At 39.1% G+C, this 21,636-nt stretch overlaps 1 protein-coding gene across 2 annotated transcripts; it reads left to right on the plus strand.

The window, feature by feature from the left end:
* The first annotated feature begins 10,921 nt into the window (after positions 1-10,921).
* LOC126827417 (enhancer of split mgamma protein) lies at positions 10,922-20,926 on the plus strand. Of its 2 annotated transcripts, XR_007682688.2 has the most exons (5): positions 10,922-11,093; positions 12,574-12,669; positions 17,178-17,265; positions 17,818-19,158; positions 19,189-20,926. XR_007682688.2 is itself a non-coding variant. In XM_050556731.2 (4 exons), exons 1-4 carry the CDS (start codon positions 11,025-11,027, stop codon positions 18,468-18,470), a joined length of 906 nt encoding a protein of 301 aa, XP_050412688.1. In that variant the 5' UTR covers positions 10,922-11,024; the 3' UTR covers positions 18,471-20,926. The 2 variants fall into 2 exon arrangements, 1 of the variants encoding a protein (XP_050412688.1); XM_050556731.2 differs by having other exon boundaries at positions 17,818-20,926.
* The last annotated feature ends 710 nt before the right edge of the window (positions 20,927-21,636 follow it).

The following is a 21,636-nucleotide window of genomic DNA, read 5'->3' on the forward strand; positions in this document are numbered from 1 at the left end:
CGGTCAAAGTCAATGGGGAAATCTTTAGTGATCTGTGGCCGTATGCAATGTAAACGATGCCATTGCTTGAGATTTATTGCAGCCTGGAACAGTTCTGGGAACAGAACGCTTTTCGCGCCAGTGCGTAAACGCAGCTATAAACGGATATTGCAACGGAGCAATTAAATAAACACCGTGCAGTTGCTTGATTTTTTTTATCATGGTCTGGAGCGGTTCTGAGAACAGAACGCGTATCACGACCAAGTGTGAACGCGGCGCTGCCGGTCTAAAAAAAGGACAACTCACCCCAAAAGGATGATGAACAAGCTCGGGTTATTTAGCGAACATAAGTTAAACGGTTACCAAGTTCAAGTTTATGTCAATAATAACCCAGAGAGGAATTTTGTTTGTCAAGCTTGATGATACCATGTGATGAATATATATTGTGCAACTTTATTATCTTTACTGCTAGAGAGTCGACTATGGGGTTGGTACCGTCTCGCTGTCTTGGAATAAATTTGGGCGATCCAATGTTTTTTTGTCTTGTCACCCCAGTGTTAGTTCGACATACGGACGACACTCTTTGATCAATCGACAAATATTGTCTACGGCTTTCTACGTGTTTAGAATTAAATGTAGTTGAAAGTTAGCAAACATACTTGGTCGTGTGCACACAATTTGTAAAGTGACATGTCATTGTTACACCCGGTTTCTGTGAATAACCTAACTTAATGCCAATTAATCGTATGTATAAAGAATTTGTCTCGTGCTGGGCGGTATAATGACTACAGTATGATATATGTCAGGGATACGTCATTTTATAACAACCACATTTTGTCTAGTAATTACATTCCTACGCCACAATTAAACATAAATCTTGTATTAGACCTGAGGGATGGATGACCGAATGGTTAACGCGTGACATGGAGTATAGGGTAGCCTGTTCAACCAAACTCGTGGGTTTTCTCCGGGTCCTCCGGTTTACACCCACTGTTGCAGACCCCTACGCACAAGCGATTCGAAACCACGTCAGTTGACTCAATGACAGATCTTATGATAGAGCGCGACCGCGCTAACCATTCGGCCATCCAACCTCCTCATCACATTGGAACCACGGTGTCTAAGTGAGCAAGGTTTAGTTCAATTAACCCCTCGCGTGTTCGATCCCTGACATGGAGGGTTAACGTCTAGTCGTTCGGATGGAACGAAAAACATAGGCCCTGTGTATACATTGGCATGCACGTAAAAGCTGCCTTGGCAGTTGGAATGCGATATAAGATTAGGCCATAGCGCCGCTGCCCGGGCAAAATATCCCTGATAGCACACTGTATGACGTACACCCGTCTTCATTAGCCCAGTCGCAGCAGAACAGTAGGACATTAAACCCCATTTCATTTCATTTCATTTCCCTCGTGTGTTTACGCCTTGATTAACCCGGTTAAACTCCATTTCATTTCTAATGTTCATTGGGTACAGAAATCGGGTAAGGTTGGGTTAAATGTTTCTTTAAGTTCTTTAAATTAAAAGTTGTAGTGACATATTTGATTCATCTGGTGGATGACTTAAGGAAACTGATCCTTGAGAAGAACGTGTGACATGATTCTGATTAAATTAATAATTGTTACTTTCTTCTTCTGTCTTTCTTTACTTATTTCCTGCTTGGGGGAAATCGACCATATGCCTGATTCATAAAATGACTAAATCTTTATCTTCCGACGCCGTTTCCGTTATCTGTTGACACCGTATTGGTTTCCTGTGGCTATAAACTGTATATATATATATACATGTAACACAATAACTGACGAATATCAGGGGAGTATTAACCCAATGTTCATCTAAATGTTGATCTTGGGTTGATATAGCCACGGTCTTATCACTGTAATACGGTCGCCATGTTCAGATTGGACAACCTTGAGGCTTAATGACACCAAATCAACAAACATGACATTAAAATGTTATAATACATCGGTCCGTCCTTTCCTTCCCCCCAGGAAGGTCATTGGAAGTCAGATACGATGAAGTGGTCGTCTGTGATACCCTCAGTGAATACATAATTATTGTAAACTGTCTTCTCAAGGGGAAACTGCCCTAAGACCGAATGAGTCTATGACAGACGTTTCCTCTTTCAAAAACAAACTTTTAATTTAAACTATCACTTAATGTAAAGGTAGATGACTGTTTCAAAATTAGAGAAAACCGTCTGTTACGGTAATGTCGATGGACTTCTAGAAGGGAGGCGTGTTTTCTTTTTTTTAATTTTCATTTCATGCTTAATGAAGATCCACCATGTACATCACTTTATCCTCCCCCCCCCCTCCTCCTCCACACCCATATTTCTTCAGAATGTAGATAAAATATGCTGGCGATATTTTTCATCCCCAATAATAAAATGCCCCCACACTTTTCAAGGATAGCTCCTGCGGGTTTGAATTGTAATGAAATGAAATGGGGTTTAACTTCCTACTGTTCTGCTCCGACTGGGCTAATGAAGATGGGTATACGCCATACTTTGTTCTATGAGGGAAATTTTGCCCGGACAGCAGCACTATGGCCTACTCTTATATCGAATTTCAACTGTCAAGAATTATTTTACGACACGCCAATGTGTAAACGGGACCTCGGTTTTTTGTCCCATCCTAACGACTATACGTTGTTCCTTGCCAGCCCCTCATTTCTAAACCACTGACAAGGGGGAACCACGCCGGAAAATAACGATGAACTGTCTCGGCCAACAGAGGGATCGTTAGTGAGCAAACGCCTTACTCACTTAGCCACCGTGGCTCTCTTGTACTATGCTGAGAAATGCGGTTGATGTTTTTGTCTGGAGGGAGAGAGAGAGAGAGAGAGAGAGAGGGGAGGGAGAAATGGGGTTTAAAGTCCACTCGACACAAACAAGGTCATTTCATTTTAATTTCAATAATTCGCTTGCGCGTAGGGGTCTTTAGCAGTGGGGGGAAACTGAAGAACCCGGAGAAAACCCACGAGGTTGGACAGGCGACCCTACTCCTTGTCACGTACAACCGGGGAATCGAAACTACACCAGCTGACTCAATGACAGACCTTTTGATACAACGCGGCTTTTGTCTGGGGATATAATGTAATAATATTGCTAGAATTTTTGCTCTTGAAATTAATGGGAGCAGTATATTTCATTAATTAATATCTTTGGTTGCAAGTTAATAAATTCACATATATGTAGAATTGTACTAAAATCAACTTAGTAAGTGACAGTTGACACATAAAAAGAGTTACAGAAATATGTAATAAGAAAAGATGCATGGGTCGTATGTAAGATGTGGCGACCGGTTTTAGTACGTGTCCGCTCTCCACGTCTGACTAAAGACCCATGGTGCTACAATATGACCAAGTCTCTATACATTCATTAAAAACAGTCATATCTTTGTGTATTTTTATAATTGATCTAATATTCAGACTTGGAGAAACAATTCCCCAGGTGATATTTCTTAACATGAATATCATTAAAATCATAGACACACGAGTTAGTCTTACTAACACATCATCCATGACTTGAGGCTACAAAAGAGTCGTATGTCCATGTCTTGTCCAGCGTTCGGTACCTGAGAGATGATACATTCCGGACTCCCCATCAATCACCCACCTGTCATTCAGTCATCAGGTCATGAAAGGTGTAGCAAGGTGTATCGTTGTAGGCGAGCGTTTGAAGTCATGAAAACGAGACACCAAAGGTTCGATATCTCGCACCTGAACTAAATGGTTAAAAAATCCTCGAAATCCTCGAGATATCAGATAAATAAAACACGACACCAGCAACTGTAATCCAGCAAGCCATCTTATTGTCTCCTGATTCTCGACAGGGTGTTCTTTAATTTAGATAAATTGTAGATAAGGAGATGAAAACCCACGGGTTGTCGCTCTCATTTGTGAAATAGATATACTTCGTCACATCTTAAGCTGTCAATCAAATTAACACTAAAGGCTATATTCATCAATTAAACGAATTTTTTTTTTCTCCCCACTTTGAAAAAGTTATTGTTATATTTGGTATCCCCGAGTTATGGCCTCTTCACACTTATCAGAAACGAAACGATTAACGAGATGGATTAAAGACAAGGGGCTGAGACTCGGGAGACTCAATAAACAGATAACTCGGTTGCTAATAACCCCGGGTCACGCGGTTCAGTTGTTTAACTAACGTCCGCTTTCAGCGAAGGTGATGTCGCAGGCAAGTCGTCTTATTTTAGCATATTGAGCGCATTGGTCTTTCCTTTGGGATGAAAATGGGGTATCCGCAGTAAACCAACGAGGTTGAGAAATATCTCCTACCTCCAAGCCACATACGCTCACACCCGGGTTCGAAACCACGACCGTATCCGAGAGGTGACCGGTCAGCTAAAGTTGGAAGGAAGACACCAAAGCCCCCCCCCCCCCAAAACAAACAACCCACGCTATTTTACATGTCAAATCTTTAAGACACTGTGACTGCATCAAGGAGACTTGAATAATCTTTCCCGCGTACAAACTGTGTAGACTAAATACATATTCAAACTAATTTATCTACCAAAAGATGTCTTAAAATCCCTTTCAAAACAGGTTATTCGCAAGAAAACTAGCCCGTGCATTACAACGTCTGTCATTGAGTCATGTGGTGTGGTTTCGATTCCCACGTAACAAAGAGTAGGGTCGCCTTCCAATCTCGTGCATTTTCTCCGGGTCGTCCATTTACCTTCCACTGTTAAAGACTCCTATGAGCAAGCGATTATTGAATTAAAATTTAACTAAATGCTAGTCCCGAAATTACCTAATTTTTGTCGAGTGGGCGTTAAACTCCATTTCTCCCACCAACCCCCTTTAAATACTTCGTAAATAATGTAGGTATATAATCTTTGAGACATATTTGAACTATAAACTCGAGACAAGTTGACAAAAACATGTAATATGAATGTATATAAACTGATTTACATTCAATCGTTTCCGTTTTTACTCTAATTTCAAATCAGTTATGTTTGGCGAAAAACGCCAGAAGTCTCAATCGAATGAAAATCTCTAGCGTCTGGTTATTCCAGTCATAAGAATGTGGCGTCACCGTTTGACCTAACTTGTGGAATATGTCTAGCCTTGTTCTTCGAGTCCCGCGTTACAAATGGCACTGAAACGCATTAGTGTACCAATGGTAAAATGTATATTTTGTTTTTTTAATATTGAATATCAGAAGCCCATCTTTTCCGGTAAGATTACAACATCAATGTTGATTTAAATTGACAAATAATTCGTGTTTTCAATGTCAAAGACTTTGGATTATACTGTGTTAGAGACTTAGCTATTTTAAGTTGAGGAAAAGGGTTTTATAAATTGGGCTGTTTGCGGTTGTTTGTGGTAAAGTCATCGGATCGGGATGTTGTAACCGTTACTATTTATTTAGTTCAAACGACCAGCATAATTTAACCACACCCCTTAATGACACACCAACATCATTAATAATATAGCAATTAAGGGTAATTAAGGATCGCTCTAATTTACCTCGCCATTGTAAACGACTAATATGAACTGTCAATCAAACCTCCATAACGTCCAATTTTCTGCCTTCAGGCACGGAAACCAGAGATACGTCATATCCGGTTTGTAACACTAACCGAAATCTAATTCTCAATTCTGAACTCGGTTTAATTTCACTTTGATTAGCTTCGTCTCAAAAATTAAATGACATTTAATGCAGTTATTCAAGTGCATATCTCGAATTGACATTTATTCTGTATGAAATAACCCGTTCAATCACAATAGCCATTTCCTCTCTTTAATAACAAATTTTGTAACATCAAACTCGTGTACGAGTTACCCCGCTGGGCTATTAAATGCCGTCACTGAGAAGCATTGTTCACCTTCCAAAAACAAAATTTACAGCGTGTATCCTTATTCATTTGACAAAAAATCGATTTGTAATGTAGGGAGTTAATTTTATATCTTGTAGAGATATGTTTGTGGTTTATTATTGTAGAGGGGTTGGAAATAAAATGAAATAAAATGGGGGTTTAACGTCCTACTGTTCTGCTACGAACTGGGCTAATGAAGACGGGCATACACCATACAGTGTACTCTGTGGGAAATTTTGCCCAGACAGCGGCACTATGGCCTACTCGTATATCGAATTCCAACTGTCAAGGGATCTTTTACGTGCACGCCAATGTGTACACGGGACCTCGGTTTTTCGTCCCATCCGAACGACTAGACAGCGGTTCTTGTCAGGCCCTCCGTCCTGCTTCACTGTGACAAGGAGTACGGTCGCCTGTCCAACGTTGTGGATTAATAATAATAATAATAATCACTTGTTTTCTCTGGGTTCTGGGGGGTTGGATGGCCGAATGGTAAGCACGTGCATGATGTATCATAAGGCCTGTCATTGAGTCAACTGGCGTGGTTTTGAATCCCCGGTTGTACGTGACAAGGAGTAGGGTCGCCTGTCCAACCTCGTGGGTTTTCTCCGGGTCCTCCGGTTTCCTCCCACTGCCGAAGACCCCTACGCGCAAGCGAATTATTGAAATAAAATTAAACCATATGTTAGTCCCGAAATGACCTAGTTTGTGTCGAGTGGACGTTTAACCCCATTTCTCTCTCTCTCTCTGGGTTCTCCGATTTCCTCCCACTATTAAAGACCCCAACGCGCAAAAGAATTATTTAAAAAAAATTGAAGAATGTGTTAGTCCCGAAATGACCTAGTTTGTGTCGGGTGGATTTTAAACCCCATCTCTTATTATATATTTTATTATCGTGCTGATGAACTTTGATTATAGGATGTAGAATACAGTAACGAGAGTTCGTGCAACATTCAAATAAACAATTTTATCTATTATACACTGACCTATAAAGTTGTTATTGTTCATAGTTGAAAAAGTTAAATTGTTTTAAAAGTTCGTAAAGTTATGTCAGCATTAAAACGGGTATATTTTTTTTATCACCTTTTCCCACCCTATAAAGCCGCTGATCGCTGTTTGTATATTTCAGACAATATTTAATTAGTTACGGCATCATCCCCGCTAAAATGTAGTCAGAATGATTATTTGACAATTAAACAGGCATTATGTAAGAGCTAAATCTGCCTAGTGCAGGTCTTTCTTTAGGCCTGAAATGTTATAGAAATTCTTATTCAGACATTTATTAACTTACCAAGATCATAATCAACTCTCGATATACTAGATTTGAATGCGTTTAGTGAAGTATGCGGTTACCGTAAAAATGGATAATCGAGACTTTATTATCGTAAAAACGTTAGTAATGACAACCGGGGCTACCCTATAATTGTATCGCTAATATCTAGACTCAGAATGAAGTAATTTTAATAAAATGTCAGCATATTCTGTTGACATTATCCATTTTTTTTAACTATTATATCGAGAAGTTTCCGCTCTTTATCTAATCTTACCTAAAGCCGTTTTAAAGAAAGCAAAATCAAATTTTCAACGGTAGAATGACCCAGTTTGGATTCAATTGGAAATGAAATGAAATATAACGTGGTTTAACGTCCTACTGTTCTGCTCTGACTTGACCAATGAAGGCGTAGATTAAATCAGGTTAAACAGACAACCAGCAAAACACTTGAATTAAGATAATATGTGGCACTGGCTTGTTTGACCATATCTCATTTTAATATCGTATCGTAAAGTAAAACGGAATCGAACCATTTCTGGGCTGAGACGTTTAAGAGAGAGAGAGAGAAAGAGAGAGAAAGGGGGGTAATGTCCACTAGACACAAACTAGATCATTTCGGGACTAACATATGGCTCAATTTTATTTCAATAATTCGCTTGTGCGTAGGGGTCTTTAGCAGTGGGAGGAAACCGGAGGACCCGGAGAAAACCCACGAGGTTGGACGGGCGATCCTACTCCTTGTCACGTACATGCAGGGAATCGGAACCACTCCAGTTGACTCAATGACAGAACTTATGATACAACGCGCACATACTAACCATTCAGCCATCCAACCCTGTTAATGAAATAAGACAACTTGTCTGCGATATCACCCTCGCTGGAAGCGGACGTTAAAACACTAATAGACATGAAATGAAATAAAATGGGGGTTTAACGTCCTACTGTTCTGCTCCTAACCTGGGCTAATGAAGACGGGCATACGCCATACAGTGTGCTATGAGGGAAATTTTGCCCGGGCAGCGGCGCTACGGCCTACTGTTATATCGAATTCCAACTGCCAAGAGTTCTTTTACGTGTGGACACGGGACCTTGGTTTTTCATCCCATCCGAACGACTAGACAGCTGTCCTTGTCAGGCCCTCCACGCCGAGAAAATCGGGATCGAACAACCGACCGTACCTCCATGCTAGTGAGACAGCGTCTTACCCACTTAGCCACGTGATTCCCAACACTAATAGAAGAAGACGTGGGGGATGGAGGCTTCACATATTTATCTCTGTCGATTCTCCCACCTGATCATTAGAACTAATACCAACGGATTTTATCCAAAATTCGTTTTTAAGCTTGTTGATCATTGGTCAACATGATTCAACTGTCCGATACGACACGTTCGATTGGGCCAAAAGCTATACGGATGGTTAATAGGCTTTATGGACTTTTATAAAGACACGATACACCCTTACAACAAGTGCATCTAATGTTTAAAATTTGCACATCGCTATTTCAACAATTTAAAATGCCGGTCGGTAATTGTTGTTGTGTGTCAATGCCGGATGATTTATGTGGGAAAACAGGTGGTTTCAGCACACAATCACCACGAGAACTTCTTGTTTCAAAAATCCGAGATTTCGTTTACAGACTCGACTAAAACAGCACCGAACCTAATACAGTTGAACTCGGGTTTATCACAAACAGTCGGGCTCGCGATAAACTTTTGCTTTCTTCTTTTTGGGTTTCGTTTACGACTCCTTTCCGCCAAATGGTTGCCATATTTTATTAATAGTTTTGAGTGATAAGACTGTTTGATACAAGGTATTTACAGTGGGTTTGCAACCTTCACAGCTGGTTTTCTAATTATCGCCAATATAACCCACTATACCGGAATATAAAAATGCATCTTTGAATCTTTTGCACCATAAATCAGAAGGTTTTTATTGGGGACAAGTAAATAGAATGAGATATAGACATATGTATCTATTACTTTTGATATCTCAATGGTAAAGGCGATGATAAGCTTATAATGATGTCGAGATAAAAGGAGAACAAGGCGTAATAAATTCAGTTATATGAAATTCATACTATGTCATTAATATCGCCCGAAAGTGGGGTCACGGTGGCTCAGTGGGTTTGGTACTAACTCACTAACCAGGCTATGTACTGTGTCGCAGGTGGAGGGTCTGGCAAGGGACAGCTTTTAGTCGTTCAGAGAGAGAGAGAGAGAGAGAGTTTAACGTCCACTCAACACAAACTAGGTGATTTCGGGACTAACCTATGGTTCAATTTTTTATTTCAATAATTCGCTACGGTCGTTAGCAGCGAGAAAATACCGGGGGACCCGGAGAAAACACATGAGGATGGACAGGCGACCCTACTTGTAACGTACCAGCTGGGAATCGAAACCACGCCACTTGACTCAATCCTTAGTCGGTTAGACGAGACGACAAACCGTCGCCCTGTATATATAATGGCGTGCGCGTTAAAGAAACCTTGGCATTGGGAATTTGAAGAAAGGTAGGGACAAGCGCCGCTGTCTTGGCAAATTTCATCATATCCCTCTTCTCGACTTGATCAACTCCATTTCACCTTATTTCCGTCTAAATCTTTACACGTTTTGTTTTAATTTCATAAGTAAATAAATAACAAAATATCACGGAAACGCATTTTTTAGCATGTATTAAAAACGCATTTGTTTTAAACGACGTTTTCTGTCAAACTGTCAAATGCAGGTTTTGTTTTTAAACGACGTTTTCTGTCAAAGCGATTTTTAGGCGACACAAACTAGGTCATTTCGAGACTGACATGGTCCAATTTTATTTCAATAATTCGCTTTTGCGTATGGGTCTTTAGCTGTGGGAGGAAACCGGAGGACCCAAGGCAAACTCACGAGGTTGGAAAGGTGACCCTACTCCTTGTCACGTACAAGCAGGGAATGGAAACCACTCCAGTTGACTCAATGACAGATCTTATAATCCAACGCGCACGGGTTAACCATTCGGCCATCCCGCCACCCCCTCCATTAAGATGTATTGGTGCTGACTGAGGTGTTAAACCTACAGAACGTCGTTTAATTCTGGTCCTATCCGACGGACTGTGTTCTAATATTGTACTTCTAAGATAAATGGATCTATTAACATCTATACGAGCCGACTGAAATATTAAACCTACAGACTTCACTATAACACGAAAGGTTTTTTGGTCTGGATTTTTTTTTTTAAAGTAGATGTGATAGAATCTGCAATAATCGTGTGAGGAGAAACGGTGGACACTCTCACATTAAATACAGCACAATAAGACGATAATAGAAGCCAAAAAAACAACATCCATTAAATATGGGGGCCATATTGAAAAGAGCTTTAAATGATACGTGTGATAGATATCAACAGGTCGACAAAACAGGTACAATTCGCTTCGTCTCTTTTTCCCACGCCGAAATGTGGCATTAACACGAAGACCTCGCGAGGCTTCAACTATTTAAGGCGCGCGATCATCGAGAAAGCCGCATGTAAACAATGGCATGTGTATTTGAAGGCATTACTGGTGTGCGTATGTACACACTGCTGGCCATCTTCATTACCACGTACAGAAATTACAGGGCGGGAAATTCCCACACACAAAATGTAAAAGAATCGCTAGATTTGTCGCGTGCGAACAGTTTATCTCGCAAATTTCACCTTGATTGACAGTCGCAATCCATCGTTATTGACATAGTAACGCGAATCGACCAATGATGAGTCGTTTAGGTGATAATAATCCGCCTCTTAAGCCTTGATTGACAGGTTGTTTCTGGCTTTCAGCGTGGGAAATATACAACTATGTCCTGTGATATTGAAGCTTAGTATAAAGTGGTTTTACACGTACAACATTCCTATACATTTCCTTGTCTATTTTGCTCCAAGTTTGTCCATCATTTCCAAGGACGCCTGAATGTGTTCATCAGAAATGAGCGACACACAGAAAGAGGAGAAACGTCCGATGTCTTCCTCAAATCGTAGGGTAAGTAATATGTATTACTATGTCCGTGTATTTGTCCTGTGGATGTATAAAATCAAATATCACTTATATATATATATGCATGTCTTAAAAAAAATGATAAATCCTAAAAATAAAACTATGAATGACAATTCATTAAAACATACTAAAAGACGAAGAACGCAAATCGTAAAATATTTAATGTTATATACATGTCTTTGAAAATGGTAGAAAAATCATACTATTAATGGCATGTCCAGGTGTTCTTTGCGATAAAAGTGATCAATGACATGACCTATTTTAAAAAAAATAAACGAAGAAAGATATATTGAAAAAATGATAAACCATTTTAATTCTATCTCACTGACAAAAACGAGAAAAAGGGGATTATCTAGATATAAATGCAAGTTTATTAGTCATAGAGAAACGAAATGTGGTAATACAATTTGACAGAAAATCCGTACAATTAGCACAGTAAACAAATAATATTCTACACATTTGTACATAAAATGAATTTAACAGTTGTTCAAGTTAGGGTCAATGACACCTGTTGCATATGAGATACGGTAAAGAGCGTCGCCTTGACTATTGCCGCTATTAAGTCATGCATAAACCCAATAGCAGCTAATATGTAACAATCAGTTCTATTGTATGTCGGCTCGTAAAAATGTTTCAACTTTTATTTCGGTGTGTATGTATGTATGTATGTTTAATTAAACAAATTATTAAAGAGGCTTAAATTTGTTTAAACTGTTAACGTATTTTTATTCAAGGTGTCTCCAGGGAAAAGTTTTTTTTTCTAATTTAAATATGATGTTATAAATTGAGAAATTAAATATGACATAAATGATATTTCCTATTCAATTGAACAATAATCAAAAAAGTTAGAAATATTTTGATTGTCACATATTTTTATTCGAGGAAAAGTTTGTGATGTTATATATTTTTTATTTATATATGCACATAACCTTGTAAGGTTTTTTTATGCGGTAAAGTTTCCTCTTCTTCTATACATTGAGCAAATATATATATATGACATTAAAATATTGCATATTCAATTAATTATTTATATTACGGAAATGAATGTCTACAATTTTACAATAATTAGATCTTGATGACTGTCATTGAGTACGAAACAAGGAGTAGGATCGCCTGTCCACAGACAGACTCCTACGCACAAGCGAATTCTTGAAATAAAATTCAACGATATGGTAGTCCCGAAATTACCTAGTTTGTGTCGCGTGGACTTTAAACCACATTTCACCCCACATGTTGTTACTTAATCCTGTGCACTTAGGTTTTTTTTTTAAAAAATGATAAATGTAAATATTAACCTACCTTCACGTGAATAAATTACAGTTTGAACCTTTAATTAGTGTACCTGGAATAAATTACAATTTAAACCATTAATTGGTGTACCTTGAATAAATTACAGTTCAAACCAATAATTGGTGTACCTTGAATATTAATTGAGGTCATAAAATAAAAACTATTATATTTGCAGAGTAACAAGCCTTTAATGGAGAAACGCCGTCGTGCTCGTATTAATGAATGTTTAGTAGAATTAAAGGCGTTGGTTTTACAAGCCCTGAAAAAAGATGTAAGTATTATAAAGTATGCACGTCACGACAATATAATTAACATTAATGGCTCATTGCAATTAATGTCAAAATGGTGTTTTTTGTATCTGGTGATTTTTATACCAAATTATTTTTGCGATTAGCATTTTATTGTAATTTTTCGCCCCATTTCAATTCGTAGCGTAATTGAATATAACATGCAACGTTTTATTGCTTATTCAAAAACAGTTTTAAATTTTAAACATTAAACAGGTTTTCATGTTAAAGCACCACAGAAATGAAATCAAATGTAATGGGGTTTAACGTCCTACTGTTCTGCTCCGACTGGGCTAATGAAGACGACGGAAAAGTACCATAGTAGTATTATTAATTTATAGAAAAAAACTTTTAGAGAGAGAGAGAGAGGGGGGGGGGCGTAACGTCCACTCGACACAAACTAGGTCATTTCGGGACTAACATATGGTTCAATTTTATTTCAATAATTCGCTTGCGCATAGGTGTCTTTAGCAGTGGGGGGGGGACAACCCCACAACCCCCCTTCCCAACCTTTACATGGAGTTAAACATATTATGGCCATCTACAATTGTATTATAGCAGCTACAGACTTACAGAATCTTATAAACATCCAGATTTCTTAAATACATCGTTTGAAAACTCTAATTCTAAATTAGCTGGCTACCAAACTAACGTTTGTTTACGGGAAGTGACGTTATAGATTGATAAACAATGGGTGTTATTTAACAATTTTTGCAAGCGCCATTTCGGACTTTAAACTGTCAGCACTCCAAAATTAATATACCTATCTAACAATTATTATCAATAAAAACCGATGACAAATAATTCTGGCTTGTTGTCGCTTTAAACAGTATATAATTCGATAAGATGCTATAAATGTCGATTGTCGTATAAAGAATATGTTCTTGTATCTCAAATTTGTTTTCCCAATGTGTTTTATTATGGGAAACAACATATGGGGTATCAATTTTACAGGAGGATAGGACAATTTATACAAGAGATTGTATAGGCATTACGTGATGATGCCAGTCACACGTCTGACGAACACATGGCACCAGAAAAGTCATCTCTCGGTTGAGAATTCAACACGATAATGGGCGGTATCCTTCTCCAGATTGACATATCGAAGAGGAATAATATTGTTCAAGACAATCAAACACACATACATAAACAATCAGATTTCTCTACAACAACTTATTATGTAAAAATATTAAAGTTTTATACATGCTCATGTGGGTTATTACGTGGTACATGTGCGAATGGTATTTTATACCCACCAATAATAGGAGAACTCGGGAAAAAGTCATGCAAAGCTTTATGTTACTGTTTGTATTGCATCTGAGTTTTATTACCCTCTGTAATTTAACTACATAACATAACTCGAGAATTATCCGCTAGTTTATTTATTGACAACCATATTTCATTCACATGTAAAATTTAACACTCGGGATTACGAAATACCACATGTAACAATTCTGGTCTGAAAGAGAGAGAGAGAGAGAGAGAGAGAGAGAGAGAGAGAGAAGAGCGAGAGAGAGAGATGGGGTTTAACTTCAATCTACACAAACTAGGCCATTTCGGGACTAACATATGATCCAATTTTATTTCAATAATTCGCTTGCGCGTAGAGGTCTTTAGCAGTGGGAGGAAGCCGGAGGACCCGGAGAAAGCCCATGAGGTTGGACAGGCGACCCTACTCCTTGTCACGTACAACCAGGGACTCGAAACCACACCGCTTGACTCAATGACAAACCTTATCATACAACCCCCCAAGATTTTGATAAAGAGCTGGCATTTCTAGCTATACCAGTTAAAAAAATAGACAACCATAATTGAATATATTGACAATTTCAGTCAAATTATTATATTCTGAGCGTAGTTTAATATCACGGTCATCCGTATATACAGTTGATATTATGGGCTTGTCATATGAATATGTACCTAATTAGTAATATACAGAACACTTAAAGTCCCCCAAAAAGAACTTTAACGAATGAATAAAAAAAACCACAGCTAACTGTAAAATATGTTTCAACATGGTTTCCCACGATATATAAGTATGTTGGAACATCTGGACTTATCTAATTGGGTTGTAACTTTTTTGTCTCCACTTGTACTTCTTGATGGGAAATAAGTTAGTGACGTAGGTAACAATCACCTTACTATTTTAATAGTAAAAAGATCGAGCGAGATACATAAGAAGTTTATCCTAATTAATGGGTTTCATTACACAGCGCTCAATTATACCTTTAGCCCATAGAGTGCCTTCCCACGATTTTAAACTAGAAAGTGGCGTAGTCAACAATCGCCTTACAATTAAAAGATCGAGATAGTACTAAAATGTTTTTTTATTGACGAATATGATTAAACATTGTTCCATTATACCTTTCTTCAATAGAATTGCTTCCACCAGAAATTGACAATACTGAAAACATCTTTCTAACCTTTACTGGTCTCTATGCATCTTGTACCATTTCGTTTAGAGGAACACATTTTTAATGTCAGCCAGTACTTGCAATTGTCAAGTAACGAAATCGTTATGCCCGGGAGCGTAGATCTATTTTTTGTTTGTTTCTTCCTTTTAAAAACAAAAACAATTTTTGATGTCTGAAATATGTGTAGGATAAGCGCGATCGATTAATGAAACCGATCGGCGATCAGAAACACCAGATTCTCCGATGAACCTATTGTGTGTCGTTACTTATGCAGTAACAAAATCGAAACGCCTTAATTGAAACCAAATTTTATAAAACAAACCACTTGTTGATCTCCGAATACGTGCAGGTTATGCGCGATTAATACAACTCGTTCGTCTATACATTACAATTCATGGCAATGTTCCACGTATTTCGGTGATTATATCCGCATTAGTAATTTAAGGTGTTGTCAAGGACGAACCTTATTAAAGATTATGCTTGTTAAATAGGAGGCTTTATGCGATTTGAAAAACTCCCACGAAAATAACGCCCTCTGGCGGTATAACGACCGAGAAATCACCTCCCTAAATAATATTTGCTTAATGATAATAATTTAAGACTAAGCCGTTTAGTAAAGCACGACAAGGGGTGAGCACTCTTCATTAATTTATTATAATAAACAAAACAATACGCCATTACATAACACCCTCGTCGTCAGTTAAACTAATTGGCCCTTCCCCAGAAGTGAGTTGAGTTTGTTTATTTTTCCATGCTATTTCCCACGCTGACGGATCACATGATGTTGATAAGAAGGCTATAGCGGCGCGCGCGAGGCACAGTGCCGAAGGCTTTGTCAATAAATTACACCATCATGTAAACTATACCATTTGTTTTCCGTCTCAACGCGGTGATCATCCTTTTTGACTTTTTTCCATTTGTTTATTTTGGGATTGCGAGGGTATTTCGTAAACTTGAACTTATTAAGCGTGTATTATTACAGCGTGGAACAATACGAGCCAGCAGCTTTTCTTTTGTTTGTGGTTTTTAAAGATGCCTGTGAACCACTTGTTGCTTCACACTCAATGATTTGATCATATTTCCTTTATCGGAGGAATGTACTGCCAGCAAGTTATCTCCCTTTGTGTTTGAAACGTATCGATTGTGCAGATGTAGACTGATGTAAGGACGGCCTGGGAACAAAACACCAACAGTAAACAATGAAATACTTTAAAGAGTTCCAACTTTCTTTCAAACCCCAATCTCCGGGTATTTGTATATGGGTGTTGTACTGTGTGTGAATATAGGGCGTTTCGGCCACACACCTGTTTAAAACCTAACTAATTCGTCCGATTAATACCAGTTAGTACCTCTGTGGCCGAAACGTCCGCGCACACTGAGTGTAGTAGTATTGAGCAAATATTGAAACTGAGAGAGAGAGAGAGAGAGAGAGAGAGAGTGAGAGAGAGAGAGATGGGATTTAACATCCACTTGACACAAACTAAGTCATTTCGGGAGTAACATAAGGTTCAATTTTATTTCAATAATTCGCTTGCGAGTAGAGGTCTTTAGCACTGGGAGGAAACCGGAGGACCCACAGAAAACCCACGAGGTTGGACAGGCGACCCTACTCCTTTTCACGTACAACCGGGGAATCGAAATCACGCCAGTTGACTCAATGATACAGCACGCACGCGGTAACCATTCGGTCATCCGCCCCCCCCCCCCCTCCCGGGACTTATGAAGACGGACATACGCCATCCAGTGTCCCATATGAGGGACATTTTGCTCTGACACCAATTGCATTCCAACTGTCAAATGGTTCTTTTACGTGCACGCCAATGTGGACACGGGACGGCGGTTCTTCGTCCAATCCGAACAACTAGACGATGTTCTTGTCAGACTCTCCGTCTAGCATCACTGACAAGGAGGGAACCACGCCGGATTATAAGTCCGAGGAACGTTCACGGCCAACTCGGTATCAATCACGGGACGGCCAGGTTAGCGAGACAGCGCCTTAATCACTGCGCCACCACAGCTCCCTATTGTTGTAACAAATATTTTATCGTGTATGGTATATATATTTTGTATATTTTCAGAGTACCCAATATTCGAAATTAGAGAAAGCGGATATTTTAGAAATGACGGTGAAACATCTCAAGTTACTACAAAGACAACAAATGGCAGGTAAGATATACGTACATTTCATCTCCAGTACGGACACTTTCAGAATATACAAATAAAATGAAATGAATTTAGGTTTAACGACCCTACACCGACTGGGCTAATGAAGACGGGCATACGTCATACAGTGTGCTATGAGAGGGAAATGTTACCAAGACAACGGAGCTACGGTCTACTATTATACCAAATTCCAAAAACCATGGGTTCTTTTACGAGCACACAAATGTGTACACGGGACCTCGGTTTTTCGTCCCATGCGAACGACTAGACAGCTGTCCATGTCAGACCCTCCTTTCCGCATCACTGACAAGGGGAAACCACGTCGGAAATTCCCGATGAACTTTCTCGGCCAATGCAGGGATCGAACACGCGACCTCCTGGCTAGCGAGCCAGCGTCTTACCCACTTAGCCACATATCAATCATAAGTCAAATATATCGATTTTAAGTCAAATATATCGATTATAAGTCATATATATCGATTATAAGTCTGTATTTTAAACTTGACATGATTTCATTATTCATAATTTCACGCAGTTTCCATTTTGTATTTTCAGTTGCCATGACGTCAGATCCGTTTGTGGTTAGCAAGTATCGTGCTGGATTTAATGAATGTGCTGCCGAGGTGGCTAGATATCTTGATGGCGTCCAAGGTGCAAATCACGAGGTCAAAGGTCGTGTTCTTAATCATCTAGCTAATTGTATCAGTCAACTTCCGCCTCCACAAGCGGCACAACTCTTGCCATCGCATATACAGGCCTTGCAAATGCAGTCAGCCAATCAAATGTCGTCGTCTGGGTTAGCCTTGAATTCTATTGGCTCATACAACACTATGTGGAACCTTGTGCAAAACGGATTACCTAGTCAAACCCATATTCCTACACCGGTATATCAGATTCCTCCGACAGCGAAAGTAGAACCCCTACGTCAGTCTGAATCAAAGTCTCCGAAACTAAGAGAACCATTGAAAGATGTTAAAATGGAAAGTAAACAAGAGGTCATGGACATAAAACGAATCATGAACGAAGCACCTTCAAGTTTCCGAATGCCGGAACGAAGTAGTCCCAAACAAGCTACAGAGGCGATCTCCATTTCCATAAAAACAGAGCGAGAACCAACATTTGGTCCACCTGTTCCAAAATTGGACAATAACATGAACATTTTAGAGGCACCGAATTTGGACAATGACAACATGTGGCGTCCATGGTAACGGGTGACTTGTTTTAGATTTTAAAGATGTCTGTGCAGGCTATGACAAACTGTTGTGAAAATGAAGCCAAGTTTTAAATTAAATAGAATGTGTTATGGAGCGGATTCCTTGTTATAAAATTATTTTTGTATTGAATGTTAACTATGCAGTGTTTCGGACTAGGCAGTCCGCTTAGTTCTTGGGGACCAACTTTGGATTATTGTGTTTACTGAGGAATTGACATTGACCTATATATGACGTCACTTATATGACGTCACTAGTGTGATAAGCATTTCATTCTACACATTCCCTACATGTGTAAAAAATCATTTTGTATATTCGATATTTTTTATCATAAAATTCGAATGATTTAACTTTAAGTTTGAAAACAGTTGCAAATTACGTAGTAAACCTTCTATGCATTCATGACTTGCAAATGTATGTGAAAAATGTTCTTCCGTTTTGTATATTCGCATTCTTGTTAAATTCTAACTATATAGAAAGGATAAGATTGTAAGGTTACATGAAAATTACACCTTGACAGGATGCTTTAAAGATACATTGGGGTTTAACGTCCATTCGACAAAAACTAAGTCATTTCGGGACTAACATACGGTTCAATTCTATTTCTATAATTCGCTTGCGCGTAATGGTCTTTAGCAGTGGGAGGAAACCGGAGGATCCGGAGAAAATCCACGAGGTTGGACAGGTGACCCAGCTCCTTGCCACGTACAAGCAGGGAATTAAAACCACGACACTTGACTGTATGACAGACCTTCTGATCCAACGCGCACGCGTTAACCATTCGTCCCACGCCCCGGTTGGTGCAGAAAATTAGGATGGCTTTGATATTAAGTGGATTAGCCTATGCCCGCCATATATACGTTGAACGATGATATGACGGCATCCACTAATATAACAATAACGGTCAGCTCTTTATCTAAATGTAACATAATGCATCTTTAATTGCTCAACCAATGTATCTATACATTTCTTTCTCTTTCTTCGGATGGGACGAAAAATCCGAGACACACGTATGTACTCGTTGGCATGTACGTAAAGAAACTTTGACATTTGTAAGTCGATGAATATTTGACAGAAAAACCCATGCTTGAACCCATGTTTGAACATAATTTCAACTGCATGGATGGTCTGTCTTCTTAGGTCTGTTGGTCCATAAAAGAAGGATGTAAAACTCCATTACATTTCATTTCTGTTTATCATTGATATGATAGTGAAATGATATTAAATTGACATGAACAAACCGGGAATATGTGGTGTGCTATGAGGGGAATTTTGCTCAGGTAGCGCGATAGGTGTCACTCTTATTTCGTATTCCAACTGTCGACCGAGCTCGGTTTTCCACCCCATCCGAAGGACGAAACACAGTTTCTTGCCAGGCTCTCCGTCCTCCACTACTGACAAGGGGAAACCACGCTAGACAATTTCCGAGGTACTTTTTCGTCCAATATATATGATAGTACATACAATATGTTGACTAGAATTGCATGTCGAATGAAGTGCCTTATTATTATTATTATTATTTACAAAATTTAATCATACAGACTATTTATATTTTGATATGAAAAAAGTTTACATCTAACGCATCAGTATATTATATACCACAGAATCCTCAAACGAAAGTTGTGCCGACAGGCCTGGAAATAACGGTTTTAGATGTACCCGACAAAATGGCAGGCGCTAATGAAATAGTACCTGACATTTTTAAATTAGTGCCGGACATGTATTAATAATATCAAAAAAAAGACAAATCAGTGCCGGACAAAATGACAGACACCAGAGGTTTTGTGCCTGACAAAGCCTGAATCTGTGTCTGACATTGTCTGTGACAGGTGCCGTATTTCCAGGCTTGTCTGCCGAATGCTATCACCGAGCTCTTTAAGTCAATTTTCTATCACGATTATTATGTAAGGCCAGACAAATTTGATTTTCTGTTTTTCGATAACACCGAGGAAGAAAAATGTCCTTCTTATTTCTTCAACTAAAAGTACATGATTGTGCTGTTCAAAAGGTTTTAGTTTAGTGAGGGATAAGCCAATGAAACGGTCTGTAACTGCAACTTCTTCATGTGCCATGCACGGAACTGTGGGTAAGCCACTAGAAACGTCAACGCTGATGCCATAGGGTTGAAAGCCGCTTGTACGACCCCTGACACAACCTTCGAGTACAACTTGTCAGATCTGCATGTAGTAGTGTAGTGTAGGCCATCGAAAGTATAAAAAAAAACTAAACGAAATATAGATCTGTATTTTAATCAGATTAGAAAAACAGAAAATCAAATTGGTTTGTCCTTATGAGTATTTTGAATGAAAATCAAACTGTTTTGACCTTATGAATATTTTGAACTGTTTTTAGTGTACATAGTTTATGACATATTCGCCATTGTTAAGTGCTTAAAACGATTAAATTTGTTGACCTTATGAATTATTTGTTGGGAATAAATATTTTGAAATATTTGACTAATTTGTTGCTAATATTTTCGTGATTCACTGGTGACCACAGCTCATGTGTGTATTACGTGCTGCTGTGTGAAAGGTTGCAGGGATTGTGTGGACTTTAGAGCGGATATATTTATATTAACTGTTGGATTAGCCAGGGCGAAAACATTGAAATGAAATGGGGTTTAATGTCCTACTGTTCTGCTCCGACTGGGCTAATGAAGACGGGTATACAGTGTGCCATGAGAAATTTAGCCCGCCAATGTGTACGCGGGACCTCGGTTTTTCGTGCCATCTGAACTACTATACGTTGTGCATTGCCATGCCCTCCGTCTCACATCACTGATAAGGGGTAACCGCGACGGAAAATCCCCAATGAACATTCTCGGCGAACGCAGGGATCAAACACTGACCCACCAGGTTAAGCCTAGCCTTCAACCCGCAAGAAACCGGGAAAAAATAAAACTTCTCAACGGCCAATCTACGATCTTCTACAGTACCCAAAATCGCAAGGGTCGCGTAAATGACACGTAAATCTCACGCCCACCCCCACCCCCTCCCCCGTAGACAGTCCGTAGTAACACGTACAGCTGGTTGTGGGCATTAGCGAGGTAACGTCCCACCCACTGAGCCACCGACAAGGAAAGATATATATGTTATAAATATGTATTCCACATATTGTCGGTCCTTGTCAGGGATTCAGCGCCCAAACTTAAAAGGGGGGTGAG

This window comes from Patella vulgata, chromosome 7 (assembly GCF_932274485.2).
Source record: "Patella vulgata chromosome 7, xgPatVulg1.2, whole genome shotgun sequence".
NCBI lineage: Eukaryota > Metazoa > Mollusca > Gastropoda > Patellidae > Patella > Patella vulgata.

What these genes read in the sequence shown, in the direction of transcription:
- LOC126827417 (XM_050556731.2), top strand. Translation starts at nt 11,025, where the DNA reads ATGTGTTCATCAGAAATGAGCGACACACAGAAAGAGGAGAAACGTCCG. An exon ending in TGTCTTCCTCAAATCGTAGG is followed by an intron (nt 11,094 to 12,573) that starts GTAAGTAATATG and finishes TTATATTTGCAG; the next exon opens with AGTAACAAGCCTTTAATGGA. An exon ending in ACAAAGACAACAAATGGCAG is followed by an intron (nt 17,266 to 17,817) that starts GTAAGATATACG and finishes TTGTATTTTCAG; the next exon opens with TTGCCATGACGTCAGATCCG.